The sequence below is a fragment of the Fundulus heteroclitus genome, chromosome 16 (assembly GCF_011125445.2).
Source record: "Fundulus heteroclitus isolate FHET01 chromosome 16, MU-UCD_Fhet_4.1, whole genome shotgun sequence".
NCBI classification, from domain to species: Eukaryota; Metazoa; Chordata; class Actinopteri; order Cyprinodontiformes; family Fundulidae; genus Fundulus; species Fundulus heteroclitus.
In genome coordinates this window covers 15,522,890-15,548,249 of record NC_046376.1, presented here as the reverse complement: position 1 = coordinate 15,548,249, position 25,360 = coordinate 15,522,890, and the positions used below count along the sequence as shown (strand labels likewise).

The 25,360-nt window shown below is 42.3% G+C and overlaps 2 protein-coding genes across 2 annotated transcripts; both read right to left on the bottom strand.

Moving 5' to 3' along the window:
• Nucleotides 1-1,252: 1,252 nt before the first annotated feature.
• On the bottom strand, nucleotides 1,253-4,380 carry gper1 (G protein-coupled estrogen receptor 1). Its single transcript, XM_036148311.1, has one exon. The coding sequence runs from the start codon at nucleotides 3,959-3,961 to the stop codon at nucleotides 2,903-2,905; it is 1,059 nt and encodes a 352-aa protein (XP_036004204.1). The 5' UTR covers nucleotides 3,962-4,380; the 3' UTR covers nucleotides 1,253-2,902.
• An 11,206-nt stretch (nucleotides 4,381-15,586) lies between these two features.
• Nucleotides 15,587-24,587, bottom strand: gpr146 (G protein-coupled receptor 146). Its single transcript, XM_012878620.3, has 2 exons — nucleotides 24,249-24,587; nucleotides 15,587-16,744 (listed from the first exon to the last, which is right to left on the bottom strand). Exon 2 carries the CDS (start codon nucleotides 16,700-16,702, stop codon nucleotides 15,701-15,703), a length of 1,002 nt encoding a protein of 333 aa, XP_012734074.2. The 5' UTR covers nucleotides 16,703-16,744; nucleotides 24,249-24,587; the 3' UTR covers nucleotides 15,587-15,700.
• Nucleotides 24,588-25,360: the final 773 nt, after the last annotated feature.

Genomic DNA, 25,360 nt, shown 5'->3' with positions numbered 1-25,360 from the left:
TTCTACTAGCTGTTTTCCCTCTGAATCTGGAAGGCTAATCTGTCCACCACTTCTTCTTCTGAGTGCTTTAAATATACAAATGCAATTATGTGTCTAATCTATTATTCAGTTTTCGAAGTCCACAGAGTTCACATTCTTGTTATCATTCATAAGCCCTGGCTTACTCTGTTGTAATTGCTTTGACAAACCCCACCCAAGCTCAGTTTACAGTTGGACAATGTCCGGCACCTTTTCATGCACCAGACAAACATTTAAAGCTTACCCTTTACATATAAAACAGTGTTGAGGTGGATAGTCAAATCAGCTCAGTGCAAAATATTCTATTGCAAAATCTTAAAACATTTAAAAGACACCATCTGCTTTGGGACCTGGATGAGTAAGATCATTTAAAAGCATTTTGTTCCTTCTGTTTTGCTAGTGCATCATCTAGAGGAGTTATGGAGGGGGAAAAAGTCACACCCTTTTTTTTCTTCCTGTGACGTCAGACATCACAAACCCTTAACCTTGCTCAGTAGTCTCAGCTGTTCACAGTCAAGCTCTTCTCACAGCCTGTCAGATGAGGATATTTTCATGTGTGCAGATCTGTGTGACTGGCAAGATGGGAAGGTGATGTTTGCTTTTCCCCAGACTCTGAACACGTGAACGCAGAGGGTCCTGTTTATATTATTAATCTTGACAGCCTGCTTTGCATTATTAGTCGAATGTCTTCCTGCTTCTGTCCCCCCCAGTGGTGCTTATAAATTATTGCATAGCCTTTAAATGTGGTTGAAAATATGCGGAAAGTCCAGTTACACAACTCTATCTTTGGAAAATTTAATAAATTAAAAGAAAAAAAGATCACAATCTATTTGAGGCATGAAAACTGTTGTGAGTTGAAAAGACTTACAACAATAATCATCATTAGTATAAAGTACTGCAGTGAGTTTTGTAGATTTGCGATCACTGAAAGAATACTGAGCATGGCGTTCCCAGGACACTTACAGCTGGAATAACAGTTTGTGGCTTGGACCACTGTTTTTTCCCCAGTCACAGAAAAAATATAAACAAAGTATTTTTGTTATAGAGAAACAGGGAAGGACAAAATATAGAAAAATAAAAAAAAACCGCACTTACTTTAAAAATGCATTTTTTAAACTTTGCATCAGCTTCAGCAGAATTTCTGAGCCCGTGTGAGTGTAGGTCCAAAAATATCTTTCCTACCAGTGAGTAAATTGTTCTGCAGACAGCATTCGATCGATTTTTAATGAAAGACAGTTGGATCAAAGCAGTCCAAAAGTGCACAACTAACCCAAAGATATTTCATCAGTTCAGGCTGTTTTATTTGTCGGTAAAACAAGACGAAGAAGGAAAAACAAAAGAGTAGATTCAGTTCATAAATAGACATAACAGGGAATGTGGTCACAAATGTGCAAATAAATTATTAAAAACAGTGCTTTTCAAAAACTTACTGAATGTGGATCCTTGTTTTAAATGTATTATTAGAGAATAAAGCAGCTCCATGTTGCCAGCATTGATGAATGTGTTTTGTCGGCATTTATCTTGCCATGCAAAACAACACCTGCCTCTTCTCACCACCCTCAAACTTAACAAGATCTGAAAAAAATGGATCAAAAGCCAGCTTTTAATCCCTTTGAATAATTCTAACGTTTTCTGCAATATGTTCAAACATTTTTAGCTGAAGGCCACAGACCAAGGAAACAATATGGTCAAAATGTAATAAGTGCCTCAAGGATTAAGTCATCTCAAAACATGACGGTGATCTAAAAAACAAATTCTTATGCCCATAAATAGCAATACATAATATACAAAACATTGTGTTTTCAAGGCGTTTGGGCTGATACCCCTGGGGAATCGGAAACAGAACAAGGATGTGAACATTTATTTGGCATCGTTCAGCAAAGATTTTGACTCTATTTGATGACATCTTCTGTTAAGCAAAGCAGAGTTAGAGCATTGTGTTAGAGGCATGGAAAATACAGACTGTATTTGCTGTGTCTTTGACTGATAGGTGTTTGTAAAGCCGCATGGGTAATGTGGATGGTGCACATGTGTAAGCGTCTTCATGAAGGCCATTTTTACTTCTCATATTGGAAGGGACATGTGATTTAGGTAATTGAAATGACCCTTCTAGCTCCAGTAGCTCAAATAGGTAACCTGATTAGATTTAGTGTGATGGAGCACTTCCTCTATGAGACGGCTTTGACTCTAAAGCAGGCTTTGATTTCTCACAGGTGATCCTTCTTACCCAGAAAATGTCCTGGGAGGCCTGCATCTTGGGTGGCAAAGCATACAATGCCTTGTTTTTTTTGTTGTTTTTTCTTTTTTTTTAACGTGTCTTGTGCAAACGCTGTCCTCTTTGTTGCGGGAATCAATTCCCTTTGTCTTTGCCAGTGGAAACACTTTCCAAAGGAAATATCTTATGAGTACCACAGGCTAAAATCCAAGCCAAATTAACTTTTTTTCCCCTGACATCTCCTCACATATCCAGGAAGTAGTATCAATTCTGGAGGCTCACTCATCTACGAGGGCGGGAATTGACAAATACTCCTGGAAAGGTGACGAAGCGGATTCACAAAAAGCAAAAGTCCGGTTGGCTTCGATTTCAGCCTGTTGTAGTTGCCATGACTTGGTGACTGAGAATCTGCACGGCCAAAATGTCCAATTGTCAAAAACAAACACTTCCATAAAATCACATCTTATTTTTCCCAAAAACACAATTCTCTTTTTATCCCTATTTGAAAGTTTTTTTTTCTTTTGTTCATAAAGCGAGCAAATTTCTGGCGGCGCAACCGAATGAAGCTGAACAACCCCAAAGAGAATCAACATCTAACTTGAATATGGAAAACTTTATGGCGTAGGCTCTGTAAAAAAAAAAAAAAAAACACTTCCCTTATGATTGCAGTCACACCTCTGAAACTTTACCCCTGACAGGGAGGTGTAAATCAAGGCCATGGTGGCAGAAGCAATTCACCACTGACCAGCTGGCCTTCTGCTTGACAAAGAGACGCAACTTGTCCCTGAAGGTTTCCCCGAGAAAGCTGTAGATAATGGGGTTAAGGCAGCTGTTGGAGAACGCTGCCAGGTTAACAATGTGGCCTGCGAGTGGGTAGTCGTGCCACAGGGTGGTAGCAGTCCTCTTTGATGGGTTTGCTGTGCCCTGAAGCAGCTGGATGCTAATGAAGACATTTTCCGGCAGCCAGCAGATGAAGAACACCAGCACCACCACCACAATCATGCGCAGCGCTTTCTGACGCCTGGGCCACAGCTCGCGGTGCTTCTGGGCCCTCATGAGGATTCGAACGATCAGGGAGTAGCACAGACCGATGATGGAGAAGGGGACTAGAAAACCGATCGTCACCTCCAGCCACTGGATTTCGAAGACGTTGGCGAAGCAGAAATGCACCTCGCCCCTGTGTTGGGTCTGCACTATGGTGAAGGGTAGGAGCGTGGCCAGGATGGAGGCCATCCAGATGAGGCCGCAGCTCAGCTTGGCGTGCTGCATAGTCCTCAGCGGGCAGCTGTTCATGGAGCTGGCCAAGGCGATGTATCTGTCAAAGCTCATCCACGTCAGGAAGAAGATGCTGCTGTACATGTTGATCTGCAGGAAGAGGGACATGAAGGTGCAGAGGATGGCGTAGTCGTAGTACTTCTCATTCAGGTTGAAGACCTCGATGAGGGAGTCCGCCACCAGGATGAGGTCGGCCACGGCCAAATTGACAAAGTAGAGATCGGGAATGGTCATCTTCTCTCTGTGGGTCAGGTTCACCACCAAGATTAGGATGTTCCCGATAAATCCAATAGGAAACAGAAAGATCGTGTACAGGCAGGACAGGAAGAGGCCGATCATGTAAAACTGGTACTTTTCGGAGTTTCCACTTGCAGTGGCGTTTCTGAATGAAGTGTTCAGTTCCTCCGCCGTGTTATTATATATCCAGATCAAAGCAGATAACCTCTCTTCCATGCTGATTTCGGTCAACCTGTTTTAAATCATGAGCCACGTGTAAGTCACATCCAGCAGCTACATCGTTGCACCACACCAGTTCCCAGTTTTCTCTCCTTGAAGAGATATTCATGTATGCCGCGTTGACATGCTGACAGAAGCAAAGTTAGTGAAACATTTACGGGATGTTTGACCCCATACTGACATCAAGTTTCATCTGCTAGGAAATGTTTGATGAACGACAGAAGCACTTCCATGTCTTGAAATCAACTTTGATCTTTGCCTCGGATGAGGCGCATCACTCAGAGTGTTGAAAGCGTGATTCGGAGATCAGACAGCAGCTTTTTTTCCCCTTTCCTTTTAAATCATTTGATTGTAGGGCTGCTTTGTCCCTTCAAGTACACGTTGAACCCTACTCAGCGGGAAAAGCCTTGAGACACCATCGCTATACCGCCCGAGCTGTGGAAACAGTACCAGAGGGAAAGTATTAGAAAACAAAACCTTAAAAAAAAACCCAGCAATCATGAGGCATACAATGCAACACTTATTACTGTATTCAGCATTTTGAAAAAATTGCATTATTTACAGTTTGATGGCAGCTTTTGTAAGGTAGAAAAAAAGATACTGGGGAACTCTGTAAGCAAATTAACATTCATGTTTTGGACTTAAACAGATGCATTGAAATCCTGCTTTAAAATCCTCAGACGGTTCAAGCCCCGTCCGACCTGTCTGTGCAGACTTAATGACTATTCATTTCTACCATGAATGACAAAAAAACAAAAACAAAACATATTTACTTTTAATAATCCTTGTTTCTTGGGATTGCCATTCAACACATGCACACGCACACAGTCTAAATCAAGTTTTCCATTGAAAAATAGATTGGACCATCGGTCCAAAATTGGAGACTCTTCCCATAATACCATCCTCTGTTTGGTAAACATGACCTTTAATATTCACAGTCTTCTGGGATTTATTTACTCCTTACGGCAGTAATTTAAGACCGGAACAACAAATAATAGTATGAATTGGGTGCAAGTTGTAGGAAATAAAATATTTATTCAGTTAATTTTTTAAATTCCTGGAGGTAATCTTTACAGTATTCAATAAATAGAAGACACTTTATTTTGGTTTCTTTTGTTGGTCAAACACAAACAAACAGAGTCCACAAAAGTTATGAGAACAAGGTCCTAAACTTATGCGTTTGTTGGAATGATGTTTAATTCTATTTCTAACATAAATAGCCTTATAGCACTTTGTAAGAGCAGTTTTCATTGTGATTTTAGATTGTTTCCCACCAAGAGAAAGCCAAGAGCACACATAAAGCCAAGCGCATTACATAAATCCACATGGAAAAAAACTGCAATCAAGCACTCCGGACGTGTATTAATGAAAATGAGGGCTAGCTGATAAGATAACCTAAAACATGAGCAACCAGCACTCTAAAGACAAGGAAAAAAATCCATTTATAGTCAGCGCATAAGTATCCACAGAAGAAAGGTATAAATATAAGACAATTAATACCCAGACTTACTTTGTACTTGGGATGTATTGCTTCCCCACGCTTGTCCAGTGCAGAGTCAGAAAGCCAGAGATTTGGAAATCCCACAGCCGGGCTTCTCTTCTGTACCACCTACCGCTTAGCTAGCCCAGCCCTGTCTGGGGATGAGAGGAGGGCGGGGAGAGGCGGGGAGGCAGGAGATGATCTGACTCCCATGTTTTGCCATCATGCTTCATCAGATCCTCTGACTGCTTTCATCTGTTTGGTGGTTTTAGTGTCTCATCACAGAGGCTGGACAGAGGACCGTACACATCTTCAAACTCATCCTGCTGATTGTAACACAACATTAAAATCTGGTCAAGACGTAGGGGCCATGGGGAGTCTGCCTTGTGAAGGATGTGTTGCTGTGGCAACCACTTACATTTTTTGCTGTATTTGTTCACCTGGTTAGCCCAGCTTTTAGTGGTAAAGTCCATGTAAACACTCACCTCCTGACCTTGTTTTTGCAGCGATACGCCGGCATGATAAATCAAACGTTGACATGCTGTACATCATTATACTCTGACAGAACAGTCACACTATATTGTTTAAATAAATGCGATGTTTGGTGAGACAATTATATTTAGACTGAGGGGGAAAAAAACTGTGAGCTTTCACCCCTAATCAGTGAAAAACAGAGCAGGCTCTTTGCTCGTGGCCAGAACCGACATTATCATAATTCTAACTACATTATGTGTCCAGACTGAGGCTGCCTGCACCAATTGTTGTGTCAGTAGGTGTTCTTTGATAGCTGGGATGAATTAATGAGGAGAGGTGCACTGATAACTATAAACAGACAATAACCATCTGCTTTAACCGGGATATTACCAGCAATGTTGAGCAGAAGTGCAGAGCATCCAAAAATGTAGAAAAACATTTTATGCCTCAGCTTTACTCCAAAATAATTGCATCCCGTTTTCTCTCGAATTTCTACACACAACTCTAGAAAATGACAATGTAAATAAGCTTTGTTTGAAATGTGTGCATTCGCCCCAAAAACCAAACAAACAAAACAATATGTACGTAATTATACGCAGCCTTTGGCCCATTACTCATTAAAATCAGCTGCATCTAGTTTCCACTTATCATCGTTCTAAAGTTTCAGTACCTTGACTGGAGTCCATCTCTGCTAAGTTCAATTGATTCAACATAATGGGACACACTTGTCTCTATAATGTCCTATAGTTGACAGTGCATATCACAGCAAATACCAAGCAATGAAGGCAAATTAATGCCTATTGATCTCTTAGACTGGATACTAAATATCTGGGCAGCATTGAAGATAGAGTCTGCATTTTTTTCTGGAAGTCCCTTTTTGAATAACTGCACATGCGCAAGACCGTCTTACCTGTTCTTTTGCCCCTCAGAGGGATTGTGAGAAAAAAATCTCTCAAATCCACTCTGGTCTTATTTCTTTCTACTGAGGCCTTCCTCTTTATCTGATAAACTTGTACGTGGTTTGCTTCCTGCTATTCTCAGTCATGTTCAAAGTATACGGTGAAGAGCAGCGGAGCTACAATGAATGGCTAACACTGAAGCTAACTGAAGCTAACAGAGTACATAAACACTAGAAGTGTGAATGTGCAGCCAGAAAGCGTTGGAACGAGCACGCACACTGGCGTTACATGAGCGTGGCAGAATGATTGGCAAATGGGACAACCAATAGATAAGGGGGTACCCTCCTGAACTTGAGCGACAGAGGGGGGTGAGGGCAGGACCAATCCACTGACCAATCCCTGTCATTCGGTGCAAATGGCAGGGATTGGTTAGTGTTTTCACAGGCCTGCAGCTCTCACAGAGATTACGTTTTTAACCTCCATTTTCTGAATGCATAATGATTGACTACTGTCAGAATGGAAGGACCATTTCACCCAAAATAACAAAAAGTGTTTCTGAACAGAATCACCAACTATAGCTTTAAACATCCTGAAAAACACTGCAGACTGGAATCATTGTGATCTTGCACCCCCAACCAAACTCAGTAGTAGGAAAGAAGTTCCTTGATCGTAGAGGTGGCCTAGTCAGTGGTCATGTAGGTGGAGCTCCAGTCCTGAGTGGAGATAGAACTATTAAGGAGGTAAAACTTTGCTAAAGGACTCCACCGACCAGACCATCCTGGTGGAGTGGCCAGATGAGTGTGGCAGCCTGTGTAAATTTGACATAAAGTAGATTTTCATGTCATAGATCTTTACTAAGGAGTAAAAAAGGCACCACTCATTAACTAACAACATCCCTACTCTGAAGCATGGTAGTGGCAGCATCATGGTATTAGGATTGTTTTTCTGCAGCAGAAAACAGATGAGCAGTCTTCATAGAAAGTAACATCGAGAGATTTTTCAGAAAAAATCTGCTCCTGACTGCTCTGGACCTCCAAATAAGGCAATGATTCATCTTCAAGTGGGACAATGATCCTAAGTACACCGCAAAGATTAAAAGGAACTGGCTTTGGGAACAATCTGTGAATGTCCACGAGTCTCTAGAAAGACGTAAAACTAACACTGCCTGTGTAAATTATTCAGACAAGCCTGTGAATCCATATGTACTCTACATGTGATTTCTTTTTCTTTTTTTTATTAGCAGAAATATATAACAGTCCTTTGGTTCTTTGTCAATTAGGGGTACCGAGTGTAGAATTTTAAAGCATAAGACACTGAAACATTTTCAAGCTAAAGCTGTAACAGAACAAAATGTGGACAAACTAAAACACTGTGAATACTTTCTAAATGTACTATGTCTTAAAGTGTGTTTTCCAAGACATCCATTATGATGGTCGTAATCTAATACAGGCTATGCATGCATCATGCATATTTCGAGACAAATTAACGTTTAAAGGACAGCTGGGGAAAATGTGTTTGTATTCCATGAATTTTTAAAAATAGTTTTACCTTTAAAAATACATCAAGGAAGAAACGCTGCTATTCTCACAGGTTGTCTAGACATTTTATCCAAAACAGGACAAGGAAACAGAGAAATTGGGACTGGCCTGTGAAATGGCAGCAACTCCAATATGCTGAATGTTGTGTGAACATAACAGGAATATACTAAGCCCACAGTTACAGTCAGTAAGTTTAAAGATGATGAGCTTGACAGATGGCCTTACTTTTTTTTTTTTTTTCATCAAGAGCAGCATCTTGCCCTTTTTGTGCAGATACTTGTTTGATTGGCTTTTTGTTTTCTCTTGTCTGAAGAAGCCGATTTTAAGCCTCACAACATGGAGTTGTAGTATTAAATTATATTGGCATAGTTGAACACCAGCTGGGATAAATCAGTTTAAGCTTTTCCCAAGGGAATGGACAACAGAGAGCAGATTTGGTATCCAAGAAGACAAAGACTGAATAGATGTTAATGGCTGAGATGAAGGATGAAGAGTGCAAACTGTCGTAAACAGCACACCGAAAGCTACCATTGCATTGCTCCCCCAGCTTACTCCAGTTATTCAGCATGACTTCACACAGGTAAGGGGAAACTGGGAATGCAATTATCATTTAAGTGCAGACATGGGTATTTTTTCGGCCCGCAGGCCACATCCGGCCCGCTGACCCCTTTTGACTGGCCCGCATGAGTTTATAGTAAAAGTGTAAATCCTGTTATTTTGTTATAGGTGCATGAAATGCAATGATATGGCTTTTAATTGAAGGACACCACTGCCTTCAACGTCCTGGGGGCATTATAGTGTTTTAGGAAATATGTCAAACATCTTTTTCCTGCTATATCACAAGGACTCAAAAAAAAAATGCAATAATGTTTTGCTTCACACTTGCTTAATGTACTGTTTAACTGACAGTTTGACATGTTAGTTTCACTTACTGTTGGTTATCAATGTGATCTGATGCTCTATTTTACTTTACAATATCATGATTAAACACTGCAAAAGCTGAGACTTCTAAACGCTTCTTGTGAGTCTTCACTAAACACACACTATATATATATATATAACACACACACACATACATACATATATATATATATATATATATATATATATATATATATATAACACACACACTATATATATATATACATATATATATAAAACACACACACTATATATATATATATATATATATATATATATATTTTTTTTTTTTTTTTTTTTTTTTTTATTTCACATATGGTTCTCATTAAGAGTACAGTACCTTTATTATTTTAAATAAGAATGTGGGTCTTTTTGAACAGTTCTCCTTTGTACAACGAATACCCTCATGCACCTTGTAAGTTCCTGCAAATCGTGGCTTTAGCTAAAAGAAGCAGTTGTGGAAAAGTGAGGAAAATACAACCAGGACAGCTGAAATCTATTTTAAGTTAATCACATTCCGTTTAATTGGTGCTGTGTCAACTCAAGTTGACCGACTGCTGAAAAAGATGCACCCTTACGCAATTGCAGATTTTCCCCAACCATAACAGATTTATTTTCTTGCTATTCTTTTAAACAGTGCAGACGTAGAAGTTTGAAAATGACTAAGGAATACATTATATGTTTTACATCACAAGAAAACAAGTATTTTAAGAGGGGGGTTGTACTCGGTTTTATGCCGTGCTTCATCATAGATCAAGACATTCTTTTTTTTTTTTTTACAAGTTGCCATTGTTACATAAGGTTGCGATGCCTCTTTGTGTCCACAGGATGGCTCACTGGTATAAAAAATGTATAATCTTTCTGAGGCAACTCAAAACTGAGGCCTTGGTTGAGAGAAGCCAATCACATTGGTACACTGATATCTAGATATGCTTTCCAGACAAGCAAACAGACAATTGTGAAGTATTACTGGGTCTGGGTGAAGCAAGCAGCCTGAGTCTTAGATTTATTTTGCTATTAAAAAAAGTTTTAACAGGGCAATCTTGGCATTGTTTAACTCTGTGTGGTTGGGGTGGGGTGGGGGTGAGTAAGTGGGAGGTCTACAGAAGGGAAGGTAAAACACCATCATCTGCCTCCACTTACCAGTCTGATGTGCTGCTGGCTCCACGCAGCATCTCTTAACAGCCACAACCACAAACTGTGAATGGAACATCCTGCCAAGTCCAGCCTCATTTGCTCTGCTTCCAGCATCATTTCTGATATTTAGCTGAGGCTGGGATTTTAATGTTTGGCCCCGATGTGTTTTATCTACAACTCTCCGATTTTGTTTTCCTTAAGAGGAAAAAAAGCTGTGAACAGCACTGGCCCGGGAGGAAGGGGTTGATTGTTTTTCAAGCATCTGCTCTGATCCACTTGTTTTCCCTTGAGCTGAAGTGGCGTGCTGGGTCAGAGGAGGCTTTTCCTAGAAGAGGAAGTCCGTTTGGATTTATTCTGTCGTATGATTCACCATCATGTTTCGGAGAAATGTCCCTTCAGTCCATTTTTGCATGTTTTGTCTTGCATTTTTGTTCCTTTTTAAAAAAAAGAAAACACGTTTATTCACAACATGCCGTTTCCTGTTATCTCCTATCTTTGATGCACTGAGCAGCTTTCTTTGTTCCCTTTCTTATAGTTTATCTATAATTCCAACTGCGCCCTGTCCAGTCATGTTCTTGTCCTCGATCTCTGTGCAGTCCAATTTCAGCCGTATTAAGGAAAACATTCGTGGTCTGAGGTTTAGTGTGAAATGTGCTCGACAGCTAAAAAGAAAACATAAAAAGCTGCGGGCCAAATGCTCTGTCTTCTTAGGTGGCCTGATGCCGTTCAGTGTTCAGCTTGACCCTCATACTTTTGGTCTGGCTGAACCTCTTAAGAAGGAAAAACGATATTAGGACTAATGAAAAACATAAAAAGGAAACTGCGGTATATGCCAGAACAACTCAATTTTCAGAGTGAACTTGTACAAGTATTGTTTTTCCCCCTGATGTGCTTCTTAATTTAATATAATTCTTAATTTCATTTCCCTTTTGGATATAGAATTTTTGAATTTGAATTGAATTATGGGGGGGAAATTATATTATACTTGCATTTTGATGCACAATTAAATAAAAAAAAATATATTATGAATAAAGTCAAAGGCTTTCCAAAAAAAGCAAAAAAACAAAGCAACTGGACTTGTTTTCCGTAGTTGAAGACGTTTCGCTTCCTCAATTCAAAAAGTCTAAGCCATTACAAGGCCTTTGTTTTGGGCAGTAGTATAAAGCTTGGTACTGCACATTACTCCAGACTTTTTGAATTGAGAAAGCTTCCTGAAAAGGAAGAGAAACGTCTTCAACTACGGAAAACAAGTCCAGTTGCTTTGTTTTTTTACTTTTTTTTGGAATGACCATGACCAGGAAGACTGAGAACCTTCACCTGCAAAGTCAAAGGCTCAATTGAATTAAAAAATATGGACTAAAATGTCCAACTCCTCAAAAAAAAAAAAAAAGGTTTTTATACAATATTATTTCCAAATGTAAAATTCAAGCCTTCTCTACACTCCATTTAGTGCATTTATGACCATCTTGTGTCATCAATGCAAAAAAGACTGAGCAACACAACTTTGTTAGTTTATTTTTGACCATGATAGGAACCAAATTTTATTTTCCCCTCACTGTAGCACTTACCTCAGTCTCCACACCTTTGAGTGTGACACCTTTAATTCTATATTTAGACGTTTGCAGAGTGATCCAGATCACCTAATCACCTCGACCCCGCAGGCTTCCTGCAGCGTCACTTTTCTCAGCTCGGTGGTTGCACAGCTCTCAGCGTGCGGCGTTGTTTACACCGTGCAGCTGCGGTGTTTCTGTCGGACCCACGAAAGGCGACACAATTCTCCAAAACTATGCGGAATGCCTCTCTTTTCTGTTGTTTCAAGGACCCTTACATAAGCCGTGACATTAATGCCGACACCCACACCGGCTGCATCTCCAGGGGAGGCAACAACAAACACAGCCAGCCTACCGCTGCGACCTGATCAGGGTTAAAGGAAGGACAGCTTCCATTATTCGGATCTACTGGAGTTGAAAACCGTATTTTCTTTTTCTTTTGAAAAAGAAAATACGGAAAAGCTTCCTCCTGCCCACCCCAATAAATACAAGCAACACATACAGGTTCTACCTGTTAAGTATGTAAAACAGCTTGTTTGCAACAACTTAATCATATTACCTTGAAATTTGTATATAAAGAAAAATGGTCAGAATGTTAGTTTATTTATTTTTTTATTCAGTCTTGGACTCAGCTAACAGGAAGGTTATTACAGATGCTTCGTGTTTCTTTCTCAAAATACTGCAATTTTCATAAATTGCCAATCTTTCACATCCAAAATATACATCTTTTTAAACATATACACACACACAGACGCACAGTGAAAAGAGCATTGGTTTGGTTTGTTTTTAAAAGCACATTATAGGCAGACTGGTCTCCACCGCTGAGGCTTTGCTGTCCAAACAGCAAACACACATCTGCATGCATTCATTACACAAAAGAGAGAGAGCGAGAGAGAGAGAGGCTCAAAGCGCCTGTTTTAGTGGAGTGAGTGGTGCCGATCCCCCTCGGAATAATAAAGCTCTACAATATTTGGGCAGCTGTCTCAGCTGGGCGTGGGTTTTGAGTTCTGAGCCCATTTACGGGGCGGCGCACAGTAACCCCCGTGGGGTGGTGCTCCTGCCAAGGATTCAGTCGGATTTAAATGAGGGTTTTAGCAATATTCAGAGTAAACCAATTAGTTTTCAACATTTACACATCTAAATGAAATGGGCGAACGTCCAAAAAAAAAAAAAAAAAAAAAATCCACGATTGTCCTTCACTTTGTCCAATTTAGTACGATTTTACAATCCAGAACAAAATGTCTGCTTTTAGACTTTTACAGGATAAAAAAACATTGAGTTTTAAGTGTTTTTCATATAGATTGCCGGGGCAGGATTATATCAGGGTGCTTAGAGAGAAAACCGACTGTAGTCACAAGTGCCATGTTTGAAAATGCACAACTTCCTTGCACGCCCACTGGAACATGCAACTGTCACCTCTGTAATTCGTGGTGAGCTGTGCAACGACAGGAACTTTTTCACGCAAGCACGTAACGTGGCCCCAAACGAAAAACGCGGAGCTCAAGTGGGGAATGCTCCTTGCAGCCTGCCTGAATGCGCCACGGCCAAAATGGGACGCCGGCGAGTGACTCACTCTGTAGCTGGAGAAAATTTTTTTTTCCTGGGAGACGAAATGTTTGCGTAAACCCACCTTACTGTGAACATTAGACCGAGTTATAATCGGAAACAAAAAACAATTCTGATCATCGTTTGCGTGTCACGTCCTCTTGGGAATCTACCCAAATATTTTGGCATCGATAATTTTAAAATTGTTTAACACTTACAGAGTGTCGCGACCTTTGCTTCGTTTTTAAGCGAACGCTCCACCTGACGGGTGCCTCTGGTCAAAAAGTCAGGAAAATAAGTCTGCAAAAGACGCAACAAACATTGCGCAATTGTGACCTTTTTATTAAGCATTTTATAGGATGAGCTCAATAATATATATATTTATATACTCTTAAATAATTGGCAGACAAAATAAAAAAAGCAAAGTAGCTTAAATGCATCTGAGCAGCATGGTTCATGAGTCAAACTCTCATCACAAACAAGAGTTCAATATCTATGTTTTTCCATATTTAGTTTCTTCCCTCCCCTATCCAGAGAGAGTGACTGTTTGCACTGGCCAAAACCTCCGAAGCGTCCTACAAGACTCTGCGTGGACGTCACCGATCCTGTGTGAGACACCTGCGGAGGGGAGAAGCGCAACTCCATAGGAAAACCCGAGATGAGCTCCCTGGAGCTGCTTGTGACCAACAGGTAATGGTGTTTCAGCAGAAAAGTAAGAGGTATGCCGGTTATGTTGAGCCCTGAATAAAAAGTTTCACTTCCATTTGTCGAGTGCCGTTTGAAAGTCAGCGAGGGCGCGAAGCGGCCCGAGGAGCGAGGCACGCGTGGGAATAACCGCTCTGTGCCTGTGAAAGAACGTCGAGGAGAACGCGTCTTTCGTGCGTGGACCCGCTGCTGTGACACCTTCTAGAAGGCAGTATGCTTCTTTCCTTTCAAAAACGAGCAGCTTAGTTTATATTCTGATCAGGGATTTAGATGGATGGGTTCCTAAGGCAGCTGTAGTCACCTCTAAAGCTACATGTTTATGTGAAGCGCTAAGAGGCGTTATTTAATAGAGATGCACCAATCAACAACCTAGATAATGTCCAAACTGGCAGATCAAACACTGAAGAGACAGATTCTTGTTTTTTTCTGCACATTGCTTGCATCAAAACTAAAAGAACTCAAAATAGTTTTGATCCATGATTCAATTTTCAGAGTTTGATAGAAAAAACACACACACACACACACACACAGATCAGTGACATGTTTTTCATGTATACCTGTAACCTATACACTGCAAAAACACAACTAAAAATAAGCAAAATTTTCTTAAATTTAGTATCTGTCCTTGATTTGAGCAGGTAAATAAGATGATTTGCCAATGGAATAAGTTTTTTGCACTTAAAATAGGAACAACTCATCCATCGTCTTATTTTAAGTGCAGGATGTCTAATAATCTTATTTTAGGGGTCAAAATACTCATTCCATTGGCAGATAATATCATTTACTTGCTCAAATCAAGGAGAAAAACCCACATTTTAGGAATATTTTACATATTTTTAGGTCGGTTTTTGCAGTGTAGGCTCTGCCAAAGGACCCGCAGAACAATTTCGTCCTTTTGTAGATGTTACGCTGGAGGAATTGGACTCAATCACAAATTAGAATCAGAGGATCGCGCCTCAAATAAAACCTGAAGTCGGTATCGGCCGGGAAAAGCCCCGATCGGTGCATCTCTACCCAACTCCTGCGTCTATAAGCTTGTTGGTTCGGTTTGTGTGTTAAAAAAAACCAACAGAAAAGCTTGAAAAACCAACCCACAGTCACCGTGACACGCAGCTTGAACGTAGCTTTAGAATCGTAAATCCAAACTCGACCGTCAGCAGACGATTGTGCGGACTTTAACTACCACAAGCCTCCAGTCTCTGACACAAAAGCAGCACCTGGTGTTTTTTTTATGCTTTTTTTTCATTTATTTCCTTGATTTGTCCCGTAAGCGCAGAAGAGAGATGGAAAGTCCTGGAAAAAGGGGGGGGACAGGAAATTCCACAGTTAGCAGAGACGCTCCACGTACGCTCCAGATTCTTGAGGAATCGCTGCTTCTGCAGGGGTGGAGCGGTGAGGGGAGATAAGTGCTGGCTGGTCCAAGAGAAGGAAAGGAGGGGTGTGTGTGATCTCCAATCCGGGTGGGTGGGTGTGTGTGTGGGCGTGAGTCACGTCACCACTTGCTGCACCGCCGAGCGTTCGTGAGGGCAGGACTGGTCCCTGCAGTGCAGCCTCCCCAGCAGCCGCTGCAGCTTGCCGGCGAAGTTCTTGTTCATCTGTCTGTACATGAGGGGCATCGCGAAGCTGCTGGAGAACGCCAGCAGCTTCGACGCGCGCATCGCAAAGTTATAGGAAAGCGAGTGATGCCCGCTGCCGACGTGGCGCGGCGCTCCCGTCACCGTGTGCGCCAACAGGGCCGTGTAGTACGGCGTCCACAGGGCGAACTGCACGCAGACGGAGGCCAGCAGCAGCCGGTGAATGGACGGGTCCAGGCGACCCGAGTCCTGGTCCAGAGGCGTGGACTCCTTCCGGATGCGCAGGATGAGCACGAAGGCGTACAGCACGGCCGCGGCCGGCACGGCGTAGCCGATGAACAGCATGATGGCGTCGGCCGCCTCCTCGTTCTGCATCTTGGAGCACTCCACCATCTTGGTGGAGATGTGATTGCACACGTAGAAGAGCAGCGACGAGAAGCTGGTCAGCACGGCGCCGCCCCAGATGAACCCGCACACGTGCTTGGTGTTGTAGACGCTGGACATGTACGTGCGGGGCAGCGCCCGCTCGATGTAGTAGTCCAGGCTCAGCAGCGTGGTGGAGTACATGACCACCAGCGACGAGATGTTGAAGAGGATGAGCAGCGTGATGTGCAGCTCGTAGCTGTACTCCCACGCGTGCCAGCGGGTGAACGCCGAGCCGAGGAGCTCCACCGGCGCCACCAGGTTGAGCACCAGCCCCGCGACGGCCACGTTGACGAAGTAGACGTCGGGCATGGTCATGGAGACCTTGTTGGAGAGGTTCACGGCGACCAGCAGCACGTTGTAGCACAGCCCCAGGGGGAAGCAGACCAGGAGGTAGACGAGGGAGAGCACCGACAGGATGAGGTCCAAATCCTGGCAGAGCTGGAAGTCCGCGCCGGCGTCGGTCTCATTGGAACGCATGTAGATCCCCATCGCTGGGCTCTGGTGCTGGCCAAGCTCCCCTCAACGGATCCGCTGCGACACAGACACACAAGTTAGGATGTTACGGTTATGCTGTATGTATGAGCAGAAACACAAACATGTTTTTGTGTTACTGATGTACTTATAGGAAAGAAGAAAAAAAAACACCCTGTTCTGTCAAACCTTTTTTTTTTTTTGCCGCTTAATGAGCAGATTTCAGTCCTCGCCGTTGTCGCTTTCCGGCCCTGACACAAAAGCACGTCAGCGACGAGTCGGCTATTGTGCTCCGGGTAACGCTGTTAATTTCACTTCACTGAGTCTGACTGGCTGAATACAAACGCCTCTCAATATGTTTTGCGGCTCGGCCCTCCCGAGCCCACACTATCTCACCCATCCCGGAACGGAGCAAAGGAAGCCCTTGTTCAGAGCGGGAGAAGACAAAACGCCATTTGTCCGACACCTTGGCGTGCTCGTTCTGCCCCCCCCCCCCCGCCTCCGTGGCCCTCTTTTTTCCCCGCTGGGGCAGAAACGTGCGAGGACGGCCTGGCAAACGTCTCCGCTGCTCTCAGATTCGAGCGCGTTCATCTTCGACTGGCTCTTCGGCTGGGAGTGCGGCGAAGGGTGGATTTATAACGGGGGAAATGTGAGCCAGGCCAAGTCCAAGGGTCAGAATTGTAGGCTGGAGTTCAAGGAAAGGTTAAAAACAGAACTAAAAAAAAAAAAAAAACGGCATGCACTTGTCAATGGCAATGAGACTCAACCTTGATGTGGCTGCAAATAGTCGCAAAGCTTTCATTTTAGATTTAGGTTATTTTAAAAAGGTGCATAGCTACTTTATATGCCTTTTTTTCCTGTCAGTAGCGCACTTTGGTTGCATACAAAGTTTCTATGAGACATTATCACATATTTGTTATTATCTTGGTGTTTTATGCTTTGTTTTTGCTCAGTTTTTTTTAGTAATTAAAGACTTTCGTGTTTATTTTTAATAACAGAGGAAGTACAACACTTCAGCAGGGGATAAAACAAGGAAGCGGCTAACAGCTATTAGCATCTCCCAGTGAAACAATGAAGAAAGGTCCAATAATATATATATATAAAAAACTCTGTTGGGGCTCAGATGGGACCGTAGACTTGATTGACGTGAGTAAACGTTTGGATATGAGGCTCTTAAAGATGCTGCAGATCACTGTATTCGATTAATAACGGTTGGTCTTCGATCACGTCGAGCCGCTGCTTTACTGCGAGGCATTATTTAATACTGTTTTATTAATTAAGCAGACCGGCGTTATGATAGTTCTGGTCGTCGCGCCCAGCGCTGGGGCTCTTTTTATCCACAAAAAGGACCATCAAAACATCATCAGGATGGAGGCTTGGTGTATATAACCTTATTTTATCATGATCAAACGTTTTTTTGGTCTTTTTTTTTTTTTATATAAGCATTTAACATGGGTATACACCTTTAAATAAATTATTTACCATGGATTGGTCAATGAAAATGAGAAATCGCACTTCATAGGAAGCAATGACTAGACACCAGAATCCTTTCAATTTAATTTCACTGGTTGACATGTTTACCTGTCCCCCCTACGAAAAAAAAACCCAACAATTTCACAAAGAACATTTCTGAAATTATTTAAACATGTTTTGCAGTAATAAAAAGAAAAAAAAAATATGCGCACTGATTTCTACAGAATTTCCAGGAAACCTCTCGGTGCAGTAAAAGGAGTTTGGTTTTTCCGGAGCGATGAGTAACTCTGCCAGTAAAAAGGGGAAGCGTTCTTCCGTTCACTTACGTAACACCACTACAGAGGGGCCGTTTTTGGCCCTCGGCCTCAGCTCCCTCACGCACACTACGGCCCACTCCCTGCACTGTAAAGAGCCTCCACAGGAGGCTGGAGCTCAGAGCTGAACTAGAGGCGGATCAGGGGGAGGAAAGTGTAGAGTTACTTCCCCCAGAAAAATAAAAAAAACTCGTCACAGCCACAGAGGCACTGGGCAGCCCGTTTTGTAAACACGGCTCTCTGACATCAGCATCTAGGTGACTTACTGACTCGAGCAATGATAAAACCTCACATTTAGCCATGATCAAGGACCATTTATGACATGCTATCCGTTGGACACGTTCTATATCGTGGCTGGCTCCTTTTCGCAAACCTTTAATTCAGGAGAAAATGACTTTAGGGGATTTTGGTGCTTATCAAAGGGCCTGCTGCACCACAGCTTTCTCTCCCCATTCATTAACAGCTGTTTAACGCAGACAGTCGTGCCCCGCTTCGTTAACACATTGGCTCAGGCCTCTCCTTTCAAAAAGTGGTATGTTAAAAAAAAAAAAAGTGGTATGTTAAAAAAAAAAAAAAAAAAAAAAAAAGTTGCCTTTTTTTCCAGGCCCTACAGAGCTTCTCTATTGGTACCGAATTCAAGGGTTTTAAATATCACAACAGAGAAGACATGGTTCCTGTTTTCCAGGACTGTACGCACAGCATGTAAAACAATCGGCTTTATCATGTCACGCAAATACCAAAAGGCACACAGCGTACGTGCCGAGAGGATGAGATGTTCCGCATGTAACTTTTGGAAGAGGGTTGGTCAAGTTTCCTTCCTCTAGTTGAGCAAGCTAAAAGTAAAATATGAAAAGATCCAAATCAGACAGAGTATGGGATACGTTTGTTGTGAGAGAATGTCACAAATAGAAACGTCCTAACAAGACACAAACTTCGAGCAGGAAACGGAAAAGCAACTAAAGCAGCGGATGTAAGGCTGGACGATAATTCAATAACGATATATATCGATCGATAGACATATGTCGATGATAGCAAAAAAAATAAAATAAAATGTTTTTCTTCCTTTTGCATTCAAGACTATCATGTAGGTTAATACTAGTCATTACATCCTCCCAACCAATCACAAACGCAGACCCAGGAATGCTCCGCCCACTTCAAAGAGTTCAGACAGCACATCTTTTTTTTTTTTTTTTTAAATACTTGCAGTTTTGGTAAAAAGTTGGTTAAATAAAGAGTTGAGTTTGAATTCAGTGTTTGTGTGTTCTGTATCTAACAATAGGTTGTTAAGCAACAGTGTAACATGGCCAGGGCTACACTTAAAATGTATGTTTTGAATTTGTTTATAATTGTCTATGTTGATCAATATGATTTCTATTTTATCGATATGCCTTTTTTCTATATCGTCCAGCCCTAAGCGGATGTCTAGAAAGTTTCAGCAGGAATGACTGCCGCTACGTGTTTTGTGTCAAGAATGTCTATTGTAAGGCTGCCATGCTGTTTAACAACTGTCATTAAGATCAGGGTGTGTATTTTTTAATTATTTAGCTACAACGTTTCACCATGGATACTCAACTTGGGGTCTGTTTGTCCCCTTGTGCCCCCTATTTCTCACTGGTGCATTACCATTTAAACCACTAACCTGCTTTTATGCCATGCTTCTAAAAACATTTGAAGGGGATATTTTTCTTTATAGTTAAGTGTCTTCAGGCATTTTGGTAGTTAAAAGGCACACAACTCAGAATTAAATTGACAGAATTTCTATCCATTTTGGTTCTGATCCCGCTTTGGGCTAACGGACATAAAATATACCACACCTTTTGATCAAACAAGACTATTAGATGATTTAGAACGTTACTTTAAACCATCGGTTGTCAAAATATGTCTGTGTTTTATGTGTAATTATGCGCGTTCTGAGCCGCTGTCCAAAATTCTCATTATGGTAACGCATAATGACAATAAAGCTTCTTAAATCTTAAATCCAAACAGGTCTGGCCTAAGGTTCAACGTCAACTGGCCAATTCGTATCCTCCAGCGTCCACAAGTCACCAGTAGCTCTATGCCAAGACACCCCTTCCCATCGGCATTTCGTACCAAAACATTCCCGCCCTGTCCGTTTATACTTCCATTTCTTACCTTATGTTAAATTTGCGACAGAAGCCACAGTTGGATACGAGAAAGTTGGGTATGGCGCTACCAAAAAGGAAAAGACTGGATGGTGTAGGAGCAAAACGACCAGCACCCATCACTGCGTCCAAAATGACCTGCATTTTGTACCGCAAACGAACCGCTTTGCTCCCCATTTGCTTAGTCATTGTTGTAAATGTATTTTTTCTCGCATTTCAATAAAGCATTTAAAATACATCTATATAAATTTCTCAAATCTCACCTTAAATTGTATTTAATTGTATATTGCACTACCCAGTCAATGGTTTATTAACACAAATATAGATTTAGCCAATCAGATGGCAGTAACTGAAGGAATTTAGGCATCTAAAAAAAAAAAAAAAAAAGAGACGACATCCAGTGACCAGCATCGTTGTGAAGGAGAATGCCTTGAGCGCAGAGAATAGGCACACTGGTTTCAACATGATAGAAAGGCAACAGTAGCCCCCCCCAAAAAAAAACACTTACATCCAAGGAAAGCAAAATTACAGCAGCAGACGAACCCACCAGGGGTCACTACTGTCCTCTAAGAACGGGAAAGCGAGGCTGCAATTCGCAAAGGACGACAGAAAATTATGCCTTGTCCAATGAGCCTCAATCACAACATTTATGTGGTAGGATCAGAACCTGCCACAAACAGAGCATATCCCTAACCTCTTTTGCAAGAATTCTTGCGGTATTGGTGCGTTCACAAACACACAAGAATCCATCCTGTACCGCTCCGGCTTGAACCACTGCGTAGCTGAAGCTGGGAAGAATCCAGGATTCCATCTTTGAAAGAACAGCAAGAATTACCTTGACTAGCTTACCTTCTTGTGGTTTCGCATGACGTCTGCTGCTTACGTTTTAATTTGATGCCGTGATTGGCTAAAACTAATCTTTGGTAGGCGGGCACTAGGTGTCGCTTCGCCCAATCAACTCGGAGAGTTCTGCTGAATGTCCCTCCTTTCCCCAAACGGATTAGATGGGAGCAGACCCAGTTTGATCATGTGCAGAACAGAGAGTGCTACATATTAACAACATGGCTGACCAGGTTAGCATATTCCCATCCTGCCTGCTATTAACAGTCTAGGCAGTTGGTGGCGGTGTAGAGGTCTGGGGGGGGATATTTTGTTGGTACACTATAGGCGCTTTGGCACTGAATATCCTTTCAAGTCCCGAGTCTACCCAGGTTTTGGTGCTGACCACCTCCATCCCAGTATGACTTCTGATTGCCGTTCCAAGCAGCATAATCTATGTAAACATGCACCTCTGGATTGGCGTATAATGGAAGATTGACATCATAAATGTGCAACTTACAATGTCCTCAAAAATATTTTAGTCTACAAAATTGAATTCATTCAAGTTTAACATATATCACAGAACCCAGCGTTTCACGACGTTACAATCTATAAAGATCTTTCATCGCAGAGCAATCCAGGGCTGCCAATTTGCAAGATAGAAGACATTTATAAAAGGACACAATTGCATAGCCCTGTAGTTAATCCGAATAATACTTCATTGCAGGCTTCCCGTTTTTGACCATCTCGATATTTTCCATTTCTGTCAGGGTGTTGTCAGAGCCATTCCACTTCAGCTGTGCGCATTTCGCCAGCAGCCCATGATAATGAGAGCTCTAGTTTTCCACTCAGCTGGGGGGAAAACAAGCGAGGTGCAAGTTCACGCTGCATGAGCTGCGTCTGCTTTAATTCGGTGCCATGAGAAGCTCTCCTCTCCAAGCCTGTCCTGGAGTCTGAAGCTGGGGGTGATGTTCCTGGGGTTGAGTAAAGGCCACGGAGACGAAATGAACCACAACAAGCGCTATATGCAGATGCTCTCGCATTAAAAATACAGAGTTTTTAAGTCCATAGTAAGGAAAAAGAACAATGGCATATGCACATTAATTTATAAATTGTCTCTGACATTACTCTGTTTCTTTAAAGCTGCACTATTACAAAGATCACCATAGTGGATTATATGCGTAGATTTGAGTCTTTAACTCAGCGCTTTTTGCACAGAACAAAACAAAACAAAGCCCTGAGGGCATCCGCTGCAAAGTCTCCATTTAGTTCCTCTCGGATGTGACTGGCTTCATCTGAACTTTGGAAACGACGCCGTGTCAGAACGATTCCAGTGAAACACTCCCAGAGGGGGGGGGGAGGCCCTGTTCCAGCATGTGCCGGACCCACCAAAACACGATCTCCTGAGCAGTGACGCCCGCATGCCTGACGTAAGCTGATGCTGAGAGCAGCGTGACATCCTCCGCCTGCACCCTTCCCGTCTGCGCTTACGGGAACTTGCAGCTCTCGCTCACACAGAAGGCGCTTGCCTTGGTGTCACGTGACTTTGTACCCGCGCCTGCGGAAGAGCAGTCGAACAAGCATAACAGGCAGAAAGCAAGATAACACGACCCTCTCTTTGGGAGACAGGACGAGCCAGCCAAACCGTGACTCAGGCTTGGAAAGGCGTCAAGACACCTCGCGTCTCTTTTGATTGACTGCAAGCTTCCGACCTGTGTTTAAAAGCTACCGCTGTACGTCAATCATTAACTTGGCAGTTAGTCCACACACACACACACACCCCTCCATACAAAAAGAAAAAAGTGAACTTCAACAAACCATTGTGATATTGAAGCTCTGTTTGAATTATTTGAGCTCGCAGAGGCAACGCTCGCCTTATCAGAACCGATCCTTGTTTAACAACAGTTGGCGATCAGCCTCCCAAGTGTGCTTTCTGGCAATGCGTTTGACTGTGATCTGCATCCACCGAACGAGAGTTCAATGGTCAGCACAAAGCAGGCTTACCGCCTCTAAACTGGGCCCCTTACTATGTCCCCTTGGGTCCAAACCCTTCCTTTTAAAAAGGGCTGTTGGATTTGTTCCAGCAAAAGCTGAATCAATTAGACTTTATGTTGGCAAACTGTAAACAATACTGACTTTAGCCAATTATGATAATTATAGCGCATGCCTTGTGTTTCTGAAAATGATTCCCCCTCATTATTAATGAAGTCTGTTCTAATAAAAACAGATTTCTTTCTAGTTCTGTTCATGTTCTACTTTTAGTAAGGGCTTACTATCACAACAATTCACAACTCTGAAAGAGTTAACATTGTTTTGCCCTATGATTGAAGGATACAATGGTACATTTCTACGCTGTTTTCACGTCATGGCCCTCTAAAAACACCGCTTATGGTTGATTGAACATGTTGTGACATCTAAGCCTCAAAAGTAGAAGCTATTTATGCAAGAGATGGGAGGGGAAGCATTCATATAAACAACATCTCCACTGGCGGTGGAGGACTGTTGGGGGAGATCTCCAGGTGTTGTCTTCTGAACTCAAACGCTTCGTTTAAACTGCGAAGCCTCGTTTTTTGGCGTAAACCAAAGTTGCCGCACTTTCACTACGCAAATGAAATAAGCAGATGGCTGTCATCGGTTCGCCATCGTTGTCCCATCTCAGCGCTGGCACTGCTAAAAGCGTTGTTTTTATCCCGTCTAGATCGAGCCGTGAGTTAAAATGCACCTCAGCTTACTTTAAAAGGAGAAACGTTTAAAAGACGCATTTTATAATAAAGCAGTGGGATGCAGCACAATTAAAAAAAAAAGAAAAGAAAAAAAAAAGTGGTGACTACTTACCATAAACGTAGGGGTTCGGGTCGGTGACAAACCTAGGGTGGCATTGGATTCGGATGTAGCATTTCCACTGGCATTTCTCGGACGCTTCATTGGGAAGCGAACGGGACGAATTAAAAGTCTCTGTTTTTCCTCCCCGGAAACAGACTAAAGGAGAACGGCGAACTAGAAGCTCCGTCGCCGGGTTTTCGTTGAGTCCCCCTTCATTTATCAACTTTTTGTGCGAGGCTTTCGGTGTGAAAAGGAGGGGGGGCCGACCGACCGTTAGAGATTTTACTACGGCTGATGAGCTGCTGCCGAGTCCTACAGTGTACACTACACTAAGAGGCCCCTCCCCCCTCTGGCTGCTCCCCCCGCTGGCTGCAGCCGCTGCTCAACGGCTGTACTCTGCTCTGATAGGACGGCGCGCCGAGGGGGGCGGAGTCTAGGGGAACACACGAGTGCAGGACAAATTTAAAACACCCGTGTAAGAATGGACTCCACACAATAAACAAAGAACTACAGTGTTTCATAAACAGCTAGCACAGTAGTTGGTAAGTATTATAACCCTACTTTGTGCCGTAGATTATATTATTAATTTTCATTCACAGAGAATTTGGTCAGCACATTGTCACGAGAGGTGCACAAACTTTTCCGTCCCATGTGGCAAGATTGTCAAGTCAAAAGCACTAAAAAGAAAGTTGAAATTAGCCACAAAAACAATATATATATATATATATATATATATATATATATATATATATATAATTGTGTTTTTTTTACCTGCTGCACTGCATATGATTGTGCAACGTTTTGACTAAATTGATTAGTAACTAATTTAAGTAGAAAAGGGCTGTGTTGTTCACTGTAGATCCAAAACTTAAAAAAGGTCTTTGCACATTTGCCATACTAAATGGGCTTGCAAAATGCAAAGGCTTTGGGGCTCAATTGGAAAAAAGAAGAATTAAAGATGCATTTTTTGTGTATACCTTTGTGAATATAAGAACATGATTTGGGTCAGTCTTTCAAATAAAAACACACATTTAGCCTATTTTAATAAATGCAGGGTGCTTGCATGCTGTAAGGGCTGCAAGGTTCCAGATTCAAATCCCATGGACTGCCTCTGGGTCCCTGAG

What these genes read in the sequence shown, in the direction of transcription:
- gper1 (XM_036148311.1), bottom strand. Translation starts at nt 3,961, where the DNA reads ATGGAAGAGAGGTTATCTGCTTTGATCTGGATATATAATAACACGGCG.
- gpr146 (XM_012878620.3), bottom strand. Translation starts at nt 16,702, where the DNA reads ATGGGGATCTACATGCGTTCCAATGAGACCGACGCCGGCGCGGACTTC.